General features: G+C 43.1%; 1 protein-coding gene across 2 annotated transcripts in view; it reads left to right on the top strand.

Moving 5' to 3' along the window:
- The window catches only part of LOC311113681 (E3 ubiquitin-protein ligase pellino homolog 1-like), a 36461-nt gene extending 21714 nt beyond the window's left edge, over positions 1 to 14747 (top strand). The window contains exons 1-6 of one of the 2 annotated variants that reach the window (XM_084156979.1): positions 5879 to 5947; positions 8756 to 8885; positions 9212 to 9313; positions 11076 to 11303; positions 11526 to 11714; positions 12968 to 14747. In XM_084156979.1, coding sequence (XP_084013105.1) covers positions 5943 to 5947; positions 8756 to 8885; positions 9212 to 9313; positions 11076 to 11303; positions 11526 to 11714; positions 12968 to 13555 — 1242 coding nt within the window. In that variant the 5' untranslated portion in view covers positions 5879 to 5942 and the 3' untranslated portion in view covers positions 13556 to 14747. Of the gene's footprint in view, positions 1 to 5878; positions 5948 to 8755; positions 8886 to 9211; positions 9314 to 11075; positions 11304 to 11525; positions 11715 to 12967 lie in introns of those variants that run through there. The other variant, XM_084156978.1, reaches the window with a different exon arrangement.
- Positions 14748 to 16955: the final 2208 nt, after the last annotated feature.

The following is a 16955-nucleotide window of genomic DNA, read 5'->3' as shown; positions in this document are numbered from 1 at the left end:
AACACAATGTGGTAACGTAACACAATGTGGAAAAGGGGAAGGGGTCTGAAAACTTTCCGAATGCACTAATATATATATATATATATAGTACCAGTCAAAAGTCTGGACACATCTACTCATTCAAGTTTATTATTTACATTGTAGTATAATAGTGAAGACATCAAAACTATGAAATAACACATATGGAATCATGTAGTAACCAAAAAAGTGTTAAACAAATCAAAATATATTTTATATTTGAGATTCTTCAAATAGCCATGCTTTACCTTGATGACAGCTTTGCACACTCTTAGCATTCTCTCAGCTTCACGAGGTAGTCACCTGTAATGCATTTCAATTAACAGGTGTGCCTTATTAGAAGTACATTTGTGGAATTAATTTCCTTCTTTAATGCATTTGAGCCAATCAGTTGTGTTGTGACAAGGTATACAGAAGATAGCTCTATCTGGTAAAATACCAAGTCCATATTATGGCAAGAACAGCTCAAATAAGCAAAGAGAAACGACAGTCCATCATTATTTTAAGACATGAAGATCAGTCAATCTGGAAAATGTCAAGAACTTTGAAAGTTTCTTCAAGTGCAGTCGCAAAAACCATCAAGCGTTATGATGAAAGTGGCTCTCATGAGGACCGCCACAGGAAAGGAAGACCCAGAGTTACCTCTGCTGCAGAAGATAAGTTCATTAGAGTTACCAGCGTCAGAAATTGCAGCCCAAATAAATGCTTCACAGAGTTCAAGTAACAGACACATCTCAACATCAATTGTTCAGAGGAGACTGCATGAATCAGGCCTTCATGGTCGAATTGCTGCAAAGAAACCACTACTAAAGGACACCAATAAGAAGAAGAGACTTGCTTGGGCCAGGAAACACGAGCAAAGGACATTAGACCGGTGAAAATCTGTCCTTTGGTCTGATGAGTCCAAATGTTAGATTTCTGGTTCCATCCTCCGTGTCTTTGTGAGACGCAGAGTAGGTGAACGGATGATCTCCGCATTTGTGGTTCTCACCGTGAAGCATGGAGGAGGTGTGATGATGTGGGGGTGCTTTGCTGGTGACACTGTCTGTGATTTATTTAGAATTCAAGGCACCCTTAACCAGCATGGCTACCACAGCATTCTGCAGCGATATGCCATCCCATCTGGTTTGCGCTTAGTGGGACTATCATTTGTTTTTCAACAGGACAATTACCCAACACACCTCCAGGCTGTGTAAGGGCTATTTAACCAAGAGGGAGAGTGATGGAGTGCTGCATCAGATGACCTGGCCTCCTGGTTGAGAGAATGCCAAGAGTGTGCAAAGCTGTCATCAAGGCAAAGGGTGGCTACTTTGAAGAATCTCAAATGTAAAATATATTTTGATTTGTTTAACACTTTTTTGGCTACTACATGATTCCGTATGTGTTATTTTATAGTTTTGATGTCTTCACTATTATTCTACAATGTAGAAAATAGTACAAATAAATAAAAACCCTGGAATGAGTAGGTGTGTCCAAACTTTTGACTGGTATTGTCTGTATATATAGACAGTATGGGCAGTATATGAATAGAAAAGGTCTGTACAGTAGTAGTTATATAGGATGAGCCATGACTAGAATACAGTATATACATATAAAGTTGGTAAAACAGTATGTCTTTTTGGTGTTTTATTAGGATCCCCATTAGTCGTTGCGAAGGCAGCAGGTACTCTTCCTGGGGTCCACACAAAACATGAAACATGACATAATACAGAATATGAATAGACAAGAACAGCTCAAGGACAGAACTACATCAATTTAAAACATCACACAGCCTACATTTCAGTACATACACACAAAATATCTAGGTCAAATAGGGGAGAGGCATTGTGCCGTGATGTGTTGCTTTATCTGTTTTTTTAAACCAGTTTTGCTGTTCATTTGAGTAATCTGAGATGGAAGGGCAGTCATGGCTATACAGTTGAAGTCGGAAGTTTACATACACCTTAGCCAAATACATTTAAACTCAGTTTTTCACAATTCCTGACATTTAATCCTAGTAAAAATTCCCTGTTTTAGGTCAGTTAGGATCAACACTTTATTTTAAGATTGTGAAATGTCAGAATAATAGTAGAGAGAATGATATATTTCAGCTTTTATTTCTTTCATCACATTCCCAGTGGGTCAGAAGTTTACATACACTCAATTAGTATTTGGTAGCATTGCCTTTAAATTGTTTAACTTCGGTCAAACGTTTCGGGTAGCCTTCCACAAGCTTCCCACAATAAGTTGGGTGAATTTTGGCCCATTCCTCCTGACAGAGCTGGAGTAACTGAGTCAGGTTTGTAAGCTCGCACACGCTTTTTCAGTTCTGCCCACACATTTTCTATAGGATTGAGGTCAGGGCTTTGTGATGGCCACTCCAATACCTTGACTTTGTTGTCCTTAAGCCATTTTGCCACAACCTTGGAAGTATGCTTGGGGTCATTGTCCATTTGGAAGACCCATTTGCAACCAAGCTTTAACTTGTCTTGTGTCTTGAGATGTTGCTTCAATATATCCACATCATTTTCCTTCCTCATGATGCCATCTATTTTGTGAAGTGCACCAGTCCCTCCTGCAGCAAAGCACCCCCACAGCATGATGCTGCCACCCCCGTGCTTCACGGTTGGGATGGTGTTCTTCGGCTTGCAAGCCTACCCCTTTTTCCTCCAAACATAACGATGGTCATTATGGCCAAACAGTTCAATTTTTGTTTAATCAGACCAGAGGACATTTCTCCAAAAAGTAAGATCTTTGTCCCCATGTGCAGTTGCAAACCGTAGTCTGGCTTTTTTATGGCGGTTTTGGAGCAGTGGCTTCTTCCTTGCTGAGCGGCCTTTGAGGTTACATCGATATAGGACTAGTTTTACTGTGGATATAGATACTTTTGTACCTGTTTCCTCCAGCATCTTCACAAGGTCCTTTGCTGTTGTTCTGGGATTGATTTGTACATTTCGCACCAAAGTACGTTCATCTCAAGGAGACAGAACGCGTCTCCTTCCTGAGCGGTATGACGGCTGCGTGGTCCCATGGAGTTTATACTTGCGTATTATTGTTTGTACTGATGAACGTGGTACCTTCGGGCGTTTGGAAATTGCTCCCAAGGATGAACCAGACTTGTGGAGGTCTACAATGTTTTTTCTGAGGTCTTGGCTGATTTATTTTGATTTTCCCATGATGTCAAGCAGAGGCACTGAGTTTGAAGGTAGGCCTTGAAATACATCCACAGGGACACCTCCAATTGACTCAAATTATGTCAATTAGCCTATCAGAAGCTTCTAAAGCCATGACATCATTTTCTGGAATTTTCCAAGCTGTTTAAAGGCACAGTCAACTCAGTGTATGTAAACTTCTGACCCACTGGAATTGTGATACAGTAAATTATAAGTGAAACAATCTGTCTGTAAACAATTGTTGGAAAAATTACTTGTGTCATGCACAAAGTAGATGTCCTAACCGACTTGCCAAAACTATAGTTTGTTAATAAGAAATTTGTGGAGTGGTTGAAAAATGAGTTTTAATGACTCCAACCTAAGTGTATGTAAACTTCAGACTTCAACTGTATATAGTACTGTACGTTTTCTTGAATTTGTTCTGGATTTGGGGATTATGAAAAGACCCCTGGTGACATGTCTGGTGGGGTAAGTGTGTGTGTCAGAGCTGTGTGTAAGTTGACTATTCAAACCATTTGGAATTTGGAAACAAGTTTTTTATGAAAATAAGAAGTGATGCAGTCAGTCTCTCCTCTACTTTTAGTTACGAGAAACTGGCATGCATAGTATTGATATTAGCCTTCTGATTATAGTGAAGAGCAAGACGTGCTGCTCTATGGGCCAGCTGTAGTTTTTCTAGGTCCTTCTTTGCAGCACTTGACCATTAGACTGGGCAATAACCAAGATCATTTAAAACTAGACCCTGCAGGAGTGTGGTGTCAAAAAAGCAGAACATGTCTTTATCACGGACAGACCATGTAAACATTATTAAAGTAACCAGTGTTCAATGACTCTATGTACATAGGGCAAAGCAGTCTCAAAGGTGCAGGGTAGAGTACCGGGTGGTAGCTAGCTAGTAACATTGACTAAGGTTCAGGGCAGGGTACTGGGGGAGGTTGGCTAGTTTAACATTCTGATGGCTTGGCGATAGAAGCTTTTTAACGGTGTCTCTGTCCCAGCTTTGATGCACCTGTACTGTTTCCTCCTTCTAGATGGTAGCGTGGTGAACAGGCCGTGGCTTGGGTGGCTGAGGTCCTTGATGATCGCCTTGGCCTTCTTGTGACATCGGGTGCTGTAGACATCCTGGAGGGCAGGCAGTGTGTCCCCGATGCGTTGGTTCGACCACACCACCCTCTGGATAGCCCTGCGGTTGTGGACAGTGCAATTGCCGTACCAGGCGGTGATACAGCCTACGAGAATGCTCTCAATGGTGCATCTGTAGAAGTTTGTGAGGGTCCTAGGGGCCAAGCCCAATATCTTCAGCCTCCTGAGGTTGAAGAGGCGCTGTAGCGCCTTTTTCGCCACACTGTCTGTGTGAAGGGACCATTTCAGGTCATCAGTGATGTGCATAACGAGGAACTAAAAGCTTTTGCCCTTCTCGCCTACGGCCCCGTCGATGTGGATGGGGGCATGCTCTCTCTGCTGTCTCCTGTAGTCAACTATCAACTCCTTTGTTTTGTTGACATTGAGGGAGAGGTTATTCTCCTGCCACCACTCCGCCAGGGCTTTCACCTTCTTCCTGTAAGCTGTCTCGTCATTGTTGGTAATCAGGCCTACCACTGTTGTTTCGTCAGCAAACTTGATGATTGAGTTGGAGACTTGCGTAGCCACGCAGTCATGGATGAACAGGAAGTACAGGAGAGGGCTGAGCACACACCCCTGTGGGGCCCCAGTGTTGAGGATCAGCGTGTCAAGAGGTGTTGTTCCTTACCTTCACCACTTGGGTCTTTCTGGGTAAGTCTCTAAGAGATTTCCACACCTGGATTGTGCAACAATTGCCCATTATTCTTTTCAAAATTCTTCAAGCTCTGTCAAATTGGTTGTTGATCATTGCTAGACAACCATTTTCAGGTCTTTCCATAGATTTTCAAGCAGATTTAAGTCAAAACTGTAACTCGGCCACTCAGGAACATTCACTGTCTTCTTGGTAAGCAACTCCAGTGTAGATTTGGCCTTATGTTTTAGGTTATTGTCCTGCTGAAAGGTGAATTCATCTCCCAGTATCTGGTGGAAAGCAGGCTGAACCAGGAACCTGTGCTTAGCTCAATTCCGCTTCTTTTTTATCCTGAAAAACTCCCCAGTCCTTAACGATTACAAGCATACGCATAACATGATGCAGTCACCACTATGCTTGAAAATATGGAGAGTGGTACTCAGCAATGTGTTGTATTGGATTTGCCCCAAACATAACACTTTGTATTCAGGACAAAAAGTGAATTGCTTTGCCACATTTTTTGCAGTGCCTTGTTAGTTGTTAGTTACTTAGTGCCTTGTTGCAAACAGGATGCATGTTTTGGAGTATTTGTATTCTGTACAGGCTTTGTTCTTTTCACTCTGTCAATTAGTTTAGTATGTGGAGTAACTACAATGTTGTTGATCCAGCCTCAGTTTTCTCCTATCACATCAATTAAACGCTGTAAACGTTTTAAAGTCAGCATTGGCCTCATGGTGAAATCCCTGAGCGGTTTCCTTCCTCTCCGGCAACTGAGTTAGGAAGGACGCCTTTATCTTTGTAGTGGCTGGGTGTATTGATACACCATCCAAAGTGTAATTTATAACTTCATCATGCTCAAAGGGATATTCAATGTCTGCTTTTTCCCCCCCATATCCCAATAGGTGCCCTTCTTTGCGAGGCATTGGAAAACCTCCCTGGTCTTTGTGGTTGAATATGTGTTTGAAATTCACTGCTCGACTGAGGGACCTTACAGATAATTGTACGTGTGGAGTACAGAGATGAGGTAGTCATTCAAAAATCATGTTAAACACTATTATTGCACACAGAGTGAGTCCATGCAACTAATTATGTGACTTGTGAACCAATTTTATACTTCTGAATTTATTTAGGCTTGCCATAAAAAAAGGGGTTGCATGGTTATTGACACAAGACATTTCAGCTTTTCATTTTTTATTAATTTGTAAAAAGTTAAAAAAACATAATTCCACTTTGACATTATGGGGTATTGTGTGTAGACCAGTGATAAAAAATTAAGGCTGTAACACAACAAAATGTGGATAAAGCCAAGGGATATGAGTACTTTCTGAAGGCACTGTACATGTTAAATTATGTATTGGCAACTGTGGTATGCTACAACTTTGCTACGTGGAGGTTCTTTGAAATAAATGCCAGTCAGCCCTTATGCTCTAAATGTGAACCACATTGTTCCAACTTCCAACAGACACAATGGTACATGTTCATTTACGACATTTGAACTGGGCAGTTTTGTTTCTTTTAAAAAGGGGGAGTAGGGTGGTTCAATCTAAATCCAGTTAAATGCACACTGCAACTCAGCCACAGTAAGGGTAAACAAAGAACGCTGCTGGCTTCCTGAGTGTAGGACGTTTTTTCGGACAAAGGAGAATGTAGCCTATGTGGTGCAGAGAGGAGGATGCGAGCTAAATTGTTGGTGGTTGTTATGGCTTCGAAAATATTCTGTCACGTTCACATTGTATTTAGCAGTAGAATAAACTGTCTGAAAAGAAAACAACGTTCAACTAACAATTAGGTGGTCATAGATTATTTTCATTTTGCAGTTCCAAATAGTTAACAAATGCATTGGTTGTCTCAGTTAGCTCTGGATGTAATGCTACCAATGAAGACATGAAATTAGTTAATACACTCTTAATACATCAGCTTGTCCAGGAAAAGTAGGTGGCTGCTTACTTTCGATGAAGCAACAGGAAAGCCCTCATTTCCCAATTAAATCTTTGCACTCGCTCAACCGTACTGTCTGAAAGTTGAATGTTTACATGGCAGATGCTGGCTTGGGTAAGCGACCAAAAGATAACCTCATAGCTTAGCTCCTCTGATTGGATGAAAGAGGATTGGGCCTCGTTTTAATGGAGATCAGAATTCAACAAACCCAAAGCTGGCGTCGAGTGTGACCCTATTCCACCAAGGAATTACAGTAAAGTAGACAGTCGTCCCCTCTCAATGGTCACTTTATTTTAGAAGTGGATCAAATTACTTAATTACATTTACATTTTAGTCATTTAGCAGATGCTTTTATCCAGAGTGACATACAGGCACAATTAGGGTTAAGTGCCTTGCTCAAGGGCACATCAACAGTTCTCATTCATTTCCCTTTTAAATGGGTTTACAGTGGTTAAACTATTTGTTTTAGTTGTGTTCAGAGTCTTAGTTAGCATAGTCTTATTTTGCATAGTCTTATTTTCACATATTAAAACACAAATCTAAATAAAAATGTACACAACGTGGCCAAAAGTATATGGACACCTGCTCGTCGAACATCTCATTCCAAAATCATGTGCATTAATATGGAGTTGGTCCCCCCTTTGCTGCAATAACAGCATCCACTCTTCTGGGAAGGCTTTCCACTAGATGTTGGAACATTGCTGCGGGGACATGCTTCAATTCAGCCACAAGAGCATTAGTGAGGTCGGGCACTGATGTTGGGCGATTAGGCCTGGCTCGCAGTCAGCGTTCCAATTCAATGGGGTTGAGTTCAGGGCTCTGTGGAGGTCAGTCAAGTTCTTTCACACCGATCTCGAGAAACCATTTCTGTATGGACCTTGATTTGTGCACGGGGGCATTGTCATGCTGAAACAGGAAAGGGCCTTCCCCAAACTGTTGCCACAAAGTTGGAAGCACAGAATCGTCTAGAATGTCATTGTATGCTGTAGCGTTAAGATTTCCCTTAACTGGAACTAAGGGGCCTAGCCCGAACCATGAAAAGCAGCCCCAGACCATTATTACTCCTCCACCAAACTTTACAGTTAGCATATGCATTTGGGCAGGTAGCGTTATCCTGGCATCCGCCAAACCCAGATTCATCCGTCGGACTGTAAGATGGTGAAGCGTGATTCATCACTCCATTGAACACGTTTCCACTGCTCCAGAGTCCAATGGCGGCAAGCTTTATACCACGCTAGCCGACGCTTGGCATTGCGCATGGTGATCTTAGGCTTGTTTGCGGCTGCTCGGCCATGGAAACCCATTTCATGAAGCTCCCGACTAACAGTTATTGTGCTGACGTTGCTTCAAGAGGTAGTTTGGAACTCGGTAGTGAGTGTTGCAACCGAGGACGGACGATTTTTACACGCTGCGTGCTTCAGCATTCAGCGGTTATTTTCTGTGCGCTTGTGTGGCCTACCACTTTGCGGCTGAGCCGTTGTTGCTCCTAGACATTTCCACTTCCCAATAACAGCACTTACAGTTGACCGGGGCTGCTCTAACAGGGGAGAAATTTGACGAACTGACTTGTTGGAAAGGTGGCATCCTATGACGGTGCCACATTGAAAGTAACTGAGCTCATCAGTACGGGCCATTCTACTGCCAATGTTTGTCTATGGAGATTGCATGGCTGTGTGCTCGATTTTATACAACTGTCAACGACGGGTGTGGTTGAAATAGCCGAATCCACTAATTTGAAGGGGTGTCCACATACTTATATATCCTATATGATGAAACAAACAATCAACAGCTTATTTTGTACTGTAACTTATTTTGTACTGTAACTAGGATCCCACTGCCAGGATGTCTTGATTAAAATGGTCAATTTCTATGGGGTGTGTTCTTGTCTACGCAGGTACAATGGCTCCCTACCCAACGGAGACAAGGGGAGGCGGAAAAGCCGCTTTGCACTGTGCCGGAGACCCAAGGCCAGCGGGGTGAAACCCAGCACAGTGCACGTGGCGTGCACACCACAGGCAGCCAAGGTAGGAGCTAGGAAACAGTCATACTGTATGCTGGAATTGAAGACTTCTTTCTGTAATCGACTTCTGTAAAAGTCTCTTATATAACATAATGTATGCTTGATAAAAACAAGACGATAGCGACGGCATTGTCTCTTGTTGCCCTAATACACAATTTTCTCTCTATCAGTTGCATTATATCTGTCTTGTCTCCCGAGTGGCGCAGTGGTGTAAGGCACAGTGCTAGCTGGGAGGGGGAGGAGGAGGAGTACCACCTGAAGTAAATAGTTAATTGGTAATGACATCATCCTGCTACTCCTAACATCAAACTTTTCCCTCACCACCTGCAGGCCATCAGCAACAAGGACCAGCACAGTATCTCCTACACTCTGTCCCGGGCCCAGACAGTGGTGGTGGAGTACACTCATGACAGCAATACAGACATGTTCCAGGTGAGTGTGTCCTCAGCGTGTCCTCACTGCTCAAGTCAAGCCTGGTCCCAGATCGGTTGTGCTGTCTTGCCAACTCATATGCTCGACTGTGTGATCAGGCTCTCCGTAGCCGATGTGAGTAAGACCTTTAAACGGATTACCAGGACGCATACTCAGCGCATGCGCTGACCAGCTGGCAAGTGACTTCACTGACATTTTCAACCTCTCCCTGACCCAGTCTGTAATACCTACATGTTTCAAGCAGACCACCGTAGTCCCTGTGCCCAAGAACGCCAAGTTAACCTGTCTAAATGACTATCGCCCTGTAGCACTCACAGCTGTAGCCATGAAATGCTCTGAAAGGCTAGCGTTCATAGGCTAGGTTGAATAGGGAAAATTGTAGTATCATGTAGTAGCCTAAACCTATCGATGTTACATTGAGCTGGGTGAATGTAATATGAATGACAGTCATCCAATATGCTGTGATAGAAATAAGGCCATGCTCATAAAACATTTTTTTATTGTCCTCCCTCATCTTAAACGTCACCGACTGCCACTGCGGTACATCCTGTATAGATTATAGAGATTTGACGAATGACATTGTGGCTTCTCTAAGCTGATTCAGCAGGCAGTTAAGCAGTGAGACCATATGGAGCCCAGGTGCACCCTGCCATCACTCAGACATTCCTTTCTGATACCCCCTTTAATCTCTCTCTCTCTCTCTCTCTCTCTCTCTCTCTCTCTCTCTCTCACTCTCTCTCTCTCTCTCTCTCTCTCTCTCTCTCTCTCTCTCTCTCTCTCATCTCTCTCTCCTCTCTCTCTCTCTCTCTCTCTCTCTCTCTCTCTCTTCTCTCTCTCTCTCTCTCTCTCTCTCTCTCTTCTCTCTCTCTCTCTCTCTCTCTCTCTCTCTCTCTCTTCTCTCTTCTCTCTCTCTCTCTCTCTCTCTCTCTCTCTCTCTCTATCTCTCTCTCTCTCTCTCTCTCTCTACTCTCTCTCATCTCTCTCTCTCTCTCTCTCTCTCTCTCTCTCTCTCTATCTCTCTCTCTCTCTCTCTCCAATGTTGTTCTCCTGAAGGAGTTTCTCTAAGTAGAGAATGATTGTTCCGTTCTCACTGCCAAGTAACAAATATTCATTGTGATAACAATAGGGAGACAGTGGCTTTCTTCACATGACACAGAAAGTCTACACACACACACACACACACACACACACACACACACACACACACCACACACCACACACACACACACACCACACACACACACACCACACACACACAGATCCTTGTCTCGACTGTCTCCACTCATAGTGATTTACAGGCGTGAACAGTCTGGCGGTGGCCAACGCCCAGGGCTGTTACTCCATTACATCTGCATGACATTAAGCGACAGCCTCAGCTAACCATAAATTGAAATGTTCCCTCCTCCTATATTAATTTGCCCACCTGTCTTTTCTCTCAAATCTCAATAGTCCAGGTCCCAGATCTGTATGTGCTTTAGCCAACTCTAACTACTGAAATGGAATGAACAACTATAGAAGACTAGGCTAACAGGCAACAATCTTAGTGAAGCATAATGGATGGGTTGAGAGACCACCTAAAAAGGAGACAAGGAAAGGAAGCCATTTGAGGACTGGGACATAGAATACATATCTGGGATTCCTAAAGCTAATCCAAATAAAGAACTAAATCAGTTGAGTTACTATATATGCCTCTCTAAAAGCTTTTTCGCAAGAACATTACTAAAGCTGATAACTCATATACCTCTATACCCTTCCATCCCAGATTGGGCGTTCCACAGAGAGCCCCATAGACTTTGTGGTGACGGACACAGTGCCCGGCAGCCAGCAGAGCCACGGGGGGGAGGGCCAGACCCAGACCCAGACCCAGACCCAGTCTATCCAGAGCACCATCTCTCGCTTCGCCTGCCGTATCATCTGCCAGCGGAGCCCACCCTACACCGCTCGCATCTACGCCGCCGGGTTCGACTCCTCCAAGAACATCTTCCTGGGGGTGAGTTGGTGATTGTGATGAAAACAAAATAGCTGCCATATAATTAGGATAGAAATAATACTAGTATGATATACTGTATCTCTGTAAGCATTTGCAATTAGCATTTATGATGCAATGATGTTTATGAGCCATAATAAAACCGTGATATAACTATGAACTATTAGAACTAAAAGAATTGCACGGATATTTCCTTTTCTACTGTCTATCCCTTCTCTCACCCAGGAGAAGGCTGCCAAGTGGAGGACACAGGACGGACAGATGGACGGGCTGACCACTAATGGCGTGCTGGTGATGCACCCTCGCCACGGCTTCACGCAGGACTCCAAGCCGGGCGTGTGGAGAGAGATCTCTGTCTGTGGCAACGTCTTCACCCTCAGAGAGACCCGCTCCGCCCAGCAACGGGGCAAAATGGTGGGTAGCTAGTACATAGACACAAGCATGCACACACACACACACGTACACACACAGATGCACACACACGCATTAAGTAACAAGCACTAACATGTGTGTAGATGTGAGCACTTGCAGATACATAACATGTTCACACACACATACACACATTCCTGTGCAGTCTCATTGAGTGAGTCTCCTCTCTGCAAGCCATGCCATGCCATTGTTTTGCAGGGAAATTGTCTTAAGAAGCTGTTTCTGAAGCATTAATACTGCACTAATTGAATGGAACCCACCAGCTATTATCCCCAGTTTCCACACTAACTTGGAACAATTGATCTCTGGAACAATTTTTCAGAACATAGACTCTACCGTCCTCCAAAATGTTATTGTTGGGTAACTTCATTAAAGTCATTGAACAACAGCTCTGTGATATGAGCAGATGGGAAATCTTAACAAATTAATTTGTTATCTCAGTTGTACAGAATAGTCTGGTTGGATGGGCTTTAGCTGTTTGAGGTCTCGGTTTCTCATACACAGAAATCAGCATCTGATTTATAGTGTGATAGGTCTGTTATGTCACCGATAATAACCTCCCCTGGAAAACCCTGACTCTAGACCTTTAAGTTCCATCCCCTTCTCCCAGAGACCACACAGTCAGTTTGGAAGATTGCTGTGTGTCAGAGGAATTCTCATAGGAATCCCCTCCCCTCCTCACCCTCCTAACCTCACCGTCATTTTGGGAGGAATGACTGAGAGTCTCAGACATGCTGTTATTATGATTATGATGTGGTTTAGCCTTTAGACTTTAAAACTGAGGCACGGGAACGGCCAGGGAAGGGGGGAGGAAATGCCAAGAGCTGATAAGGGAGGGAGAGAGGAAGGGATGCTGGTTCAGTGGGTTCAGTCCCAGCAGGTCTGCACTCAGTCTGAAACAAAAACAAGGTTTCTTTGATCTATTATTGAGCTAAAGGCCAATAATACAGGACAATGCTCAATACAATACTGAAATATACTTATCTCTCTTCACTCCAAAGAAATGAAAAGCACTACACAAGGTCCCTTAATGGAGAACCCATGATCCCCCCTTCACCCCACAGCTATTAAATGTGGCATCTATAGGTTGCCGTCTACAGGACCATTGACACATTTAATCAAGGCAGACTGCAGAGCCACTCCATGTGGAGCATGTGTTTGTATTGTGTTTGTGAATATCTCGCCATCTCTTTGCTAATATTTCTGTGTCTCTTGTCCTCGCCTCTCTCCCACTGCAGGTGGAGAGCGAGAGCCAGGAACTGGTGGACGGCTCGCTGATCGACCTGTGTGGCGCTACCCTCCTGTGGCGCACGGCCGAGGGCCTCTCGCGCACCCCCACCGTGAAGCACCTGGAAGCCCTGCGGCAGGAGCTGAACGCTGGGCGGCCCCAGTGCCCGGTGGGCTTCAACACCCTGGCCTTCCCCAGCCTCCGCCGCAAGGAGATCCTGGATGAGAAGCAGCCCTGGGTCTACCTCCGATGCGGCCATGTGCACGGCTACCACGGCTGGGGAGGCCAAGGACGGGAGCCCGAGGATGAGGTGGTGGAGGTGGGCCGGGAGAGGGAGTGCCCCATGTGCCGAACCAGGGGGCCGTATGTACCGTTATGGCTGGGGTGTGAGGCGGGGTTTTACCTGGACGCGGCACCGCCCACTCACGCCTTTAGTCCGTGTGGTCACGTGTGCTCGGAGAAGACGGCGGCGTTCTGGAGCCAGATCCCGCTGCCACACGGCACGCACACCTTCCACGCCGCGTGTCCGTTCTGCGTGCAGCAGCTGGCTGGTGAGAGCGGCTACCTCAGACTTATCTTCCAAGGGCCCCTGGACTAGATAATGGACAACGCTCTCCTCCCAAACCCCAACTGACACTTCACAACTACCAGGGTTGTGATCATTAGGGCACGCAACCGAAAACATCTTAAAACGTTTTGCAACAGAAAATGAAAATTTGAGTTTCTTATTGGACAAATCCAGGTAGGGCCATTTGATAACCAAGTTAATGGTGGAAAAACAGCAAAAAAATACTTAACTTAAATATTTTGGAGAGCTACGGAATACTTTTTTGCTTCTCTCATTTCAAGTGACCTTTTTTCTAGCAGTGCTGTTTTCGATAATATAATTATATTTTCATGTTAAGAATAAAAATGCGCTACAGTATATGCTAACACAGCAAACTCTTCCACAAGTGCAGATTTGTAATGTTCTAATGCAAAATCCATTGTGAGGATGTGTGTGTGTGGATTGATGTTTATAGTCATTTCTTTTTCTATCTGAAACTTATGAGGCAATTGTAGCAGAAACAAGGATACTTTGTAATGCTAGCTACTGTTTTGGAAGTGACCTCCTTTTTCTTAGACATGAAGACCCATGTTGTTAAACTAGGCCTAGTAAATCAATATTTGGCGATTGCATAAAAAAAGTGCTTATGGCCTTATACCTTTTTTACCATGAATCCCAACATGTACCCTATCTGAATGTTATTAATCACCACATCAAAACGTAGGTATAAGGTGGTATAAGAAGTGAAAGAAGTACATAATAAAAAATAATATCACAGGACTGGAGAAACAGATCTATAAATTGACTGGTGGAAACTTGTTGACAATTACACTTATCTGAATGTCCAGACTGTGTTCAAGCAAGCAAGTGATCAATTTATGAATTGAAGTGTGGCCCTAAACACATTGACTTTTCAGATGGTATGAACGTTTTCCACTCTCATCTTCCATGTGTACCTGTATAGTATTTATGTTTATGTTAATGTCTCCATGTTTCGTCTTCTGATCTTAATTTACGCAATGATTTGTACCCCAATTTGAGTAACGTGTGAGAGCATATTTTCTTTACTGTACAACCAACTTACATTTATGTTTTACCAGTTAGTTCTGCTTTATATCCTCATGATAGCCTGAGGTTTTTTACAGGATGTTGAGTACTATTTCTGCAAAGAGTGTTGCTGTTGCAGACAACAGGTGTTTTGAACCAACTGGAAACAATAAAAGTTAAAACCTTTGAAATTGTTCACATTTGTGTGAGTGCTGTTGGAATCAAAGTCATCAATCCACACTGAACAGAACTCATGTATACTAGATATTTGGTTTATTTTGCTAAAATAAATAAGATATGCAAAAACATTCACCCTATTATACACAGTATTCATTTGGATTGACACTACTAGCTAGTTCAGATAAAAATGACTTTTGCCACATGAGAATGTGAAAGTTGTCAGTTGAAAGCAGTAGGTAGGGGATGGGCAACTATATACAGTTGAAGTCGGAAGTTTACATACACTTAGGTTGGAGTCATTAAAACTCGTTTTTCAACCACTCCACAAATTTCTTGTTAACAAACTATAGTTTTGGCAAGTCGGTTAGGACATCTACTTTGTGCATGACACAAGTAATTTTTCCAACAATTGTTTACAGACAGATTGTTTCACTTATAATTCACTGTATCACAATTCCAATGGGTCAGAAGTTTACATACACTGAGTTGACTGTGCCTTTAAACAGCTTGGAAAATTCCAGAAAATGATGTCATGGCTTTAGAAACTTCTGATAGGCTAATTGACATCATTTGAGTCAATTGGAGATGTACCTGTGGATGTATTTCAAGGCCTACCTTCAAACTCAGTGCCTCTTTGCTTGACATCATGGGAAAATCAAAAGAAACCTCAGAAAAAAAAGTGTAGACCTCCACAAGTCTGGTTCATCCTTGGGAGCAATTTCCAAACACCTGAATGTACCACATTCATCTGTACAAACAATAGTACGCAAGTATAAACTCCATGGGACCGCTCAGGAAGGAGACGCGCTCTGTCTCCTAGAGATGAACGTACTTTGGTGCGAAAATTGCAAATCAATCCCAGAACAACAGCAAAGGACCTTGTGAAGATGCTGGAGGAAACTGATACAAAAGTATCTATATCCACAGTAAAACGAGTCCTATATCGACATAACCCGAAAGGCCGCTCAGCAAGGAAGAAGCCACTACTCCAAAACCGCCATAAAAAACCCAGACTACGGTTTGCAACTGCACATGGGGACAAAGATCTTACTTTTTGGAGAAATGTCCTCTGGTCTGATTAAACAAAAATTTAACTGTTTGGCCATAATGACCATTGTTATGTTTGGAGGAAAAAGGGGTAGGCTTGCAAGCCGAAGAACACCATCCCAACCGTGAAGCACGGGGGTGGCAGCATCATGCTGTGGGGGTGCTTTGCTGCAGGAGGGACTGGTGCACTTCACAAAATAGATGGCATCATGAGGAAGGAAAATGATGTGGATATATTGAAGCAACATCTCAAGACATCAGTCAGGAAGTTAAAGCTTGGTCGCAAATGGGTCTTCCAAATGGACAATGACCCCAAGCATACTTCCAAAGTTGTGGCAAAATGGCTTAAGGACAACAAAGTCAAGATATTGGAGATGCCATCACAAAGCCCTGACCTCAATCCTATAGAAAATGTGTGGGCAGAACTGAAAAAGCGTGTGCGAGCAAGGAGGCCTTCAAACCTGACTCCGTTACACCAGCTCTGTCAGGAGGAATGGGCCAAAATTCACTCAACTTATTGTGGGAAGCTTGTGAAAGGCTACCCAAAACATTTGACCCAAGTTCAAGGCACAATTTAAAGGCAATGCTACCAAATACTAATTGAGCGCATGTAAACTTCTGACCCACTGGGAATGTGATGAAATAAATCATTCTCTCTACTATTATTCTGACATTTCACATTCTTAAAATAAAGTGGTGATCCTAACTGATCTAAGACAGGGAATTTTTACTAGGATTAAATGTCAGGAATTGTGAAAAACTGAGTTTAAATGTATTTGGCTAAAGTGTATGTAATCTTCCGACTTCAACTGTGTGTATATATATATATATATATATTTTAGGAACTCAGTCGGGGTCTCAACTTACTGTTGAGTTAGAATAATATAATACACAAGGTGCAATTTCGAAATTTGGTTGTGCATCAGCAGTCACTCAATTAGCCCATGTCAGCTAAAAGTTTTTTGATTGGTAATTTAGTCTAGCAGCCAGCTTTCTAAACTTGTAGTAAGCATGGTCAAATTACCGACCGGGGTGAGGAGCATTGATCATCAGTTATCATATTAAAAACTGCAAACATTTGCCTTCATCCTATGGCAATTTGTATGTGTAGAATTGCATGAAATAAGTTATAAAATTGCTAAATGTTCTCTCCGCCCCATGGCAAAATGTGTAAAAT

This window comes from Coregonus lavaretus (genome assembly GCF_964263955.1).
Source record: "Coregonus lavaretus genome assembly, chromosome: 40".
NCBI classification, from domain to species: Eukaryota; Metazoa; Chordata; class Actinopteri; order Salmoniformes; family Salmonidae; genus Coregonus; species Coregonus lavaretus.
This window is presented reverse-complemented; position numbering and strand designations above follow the sequence as displayed.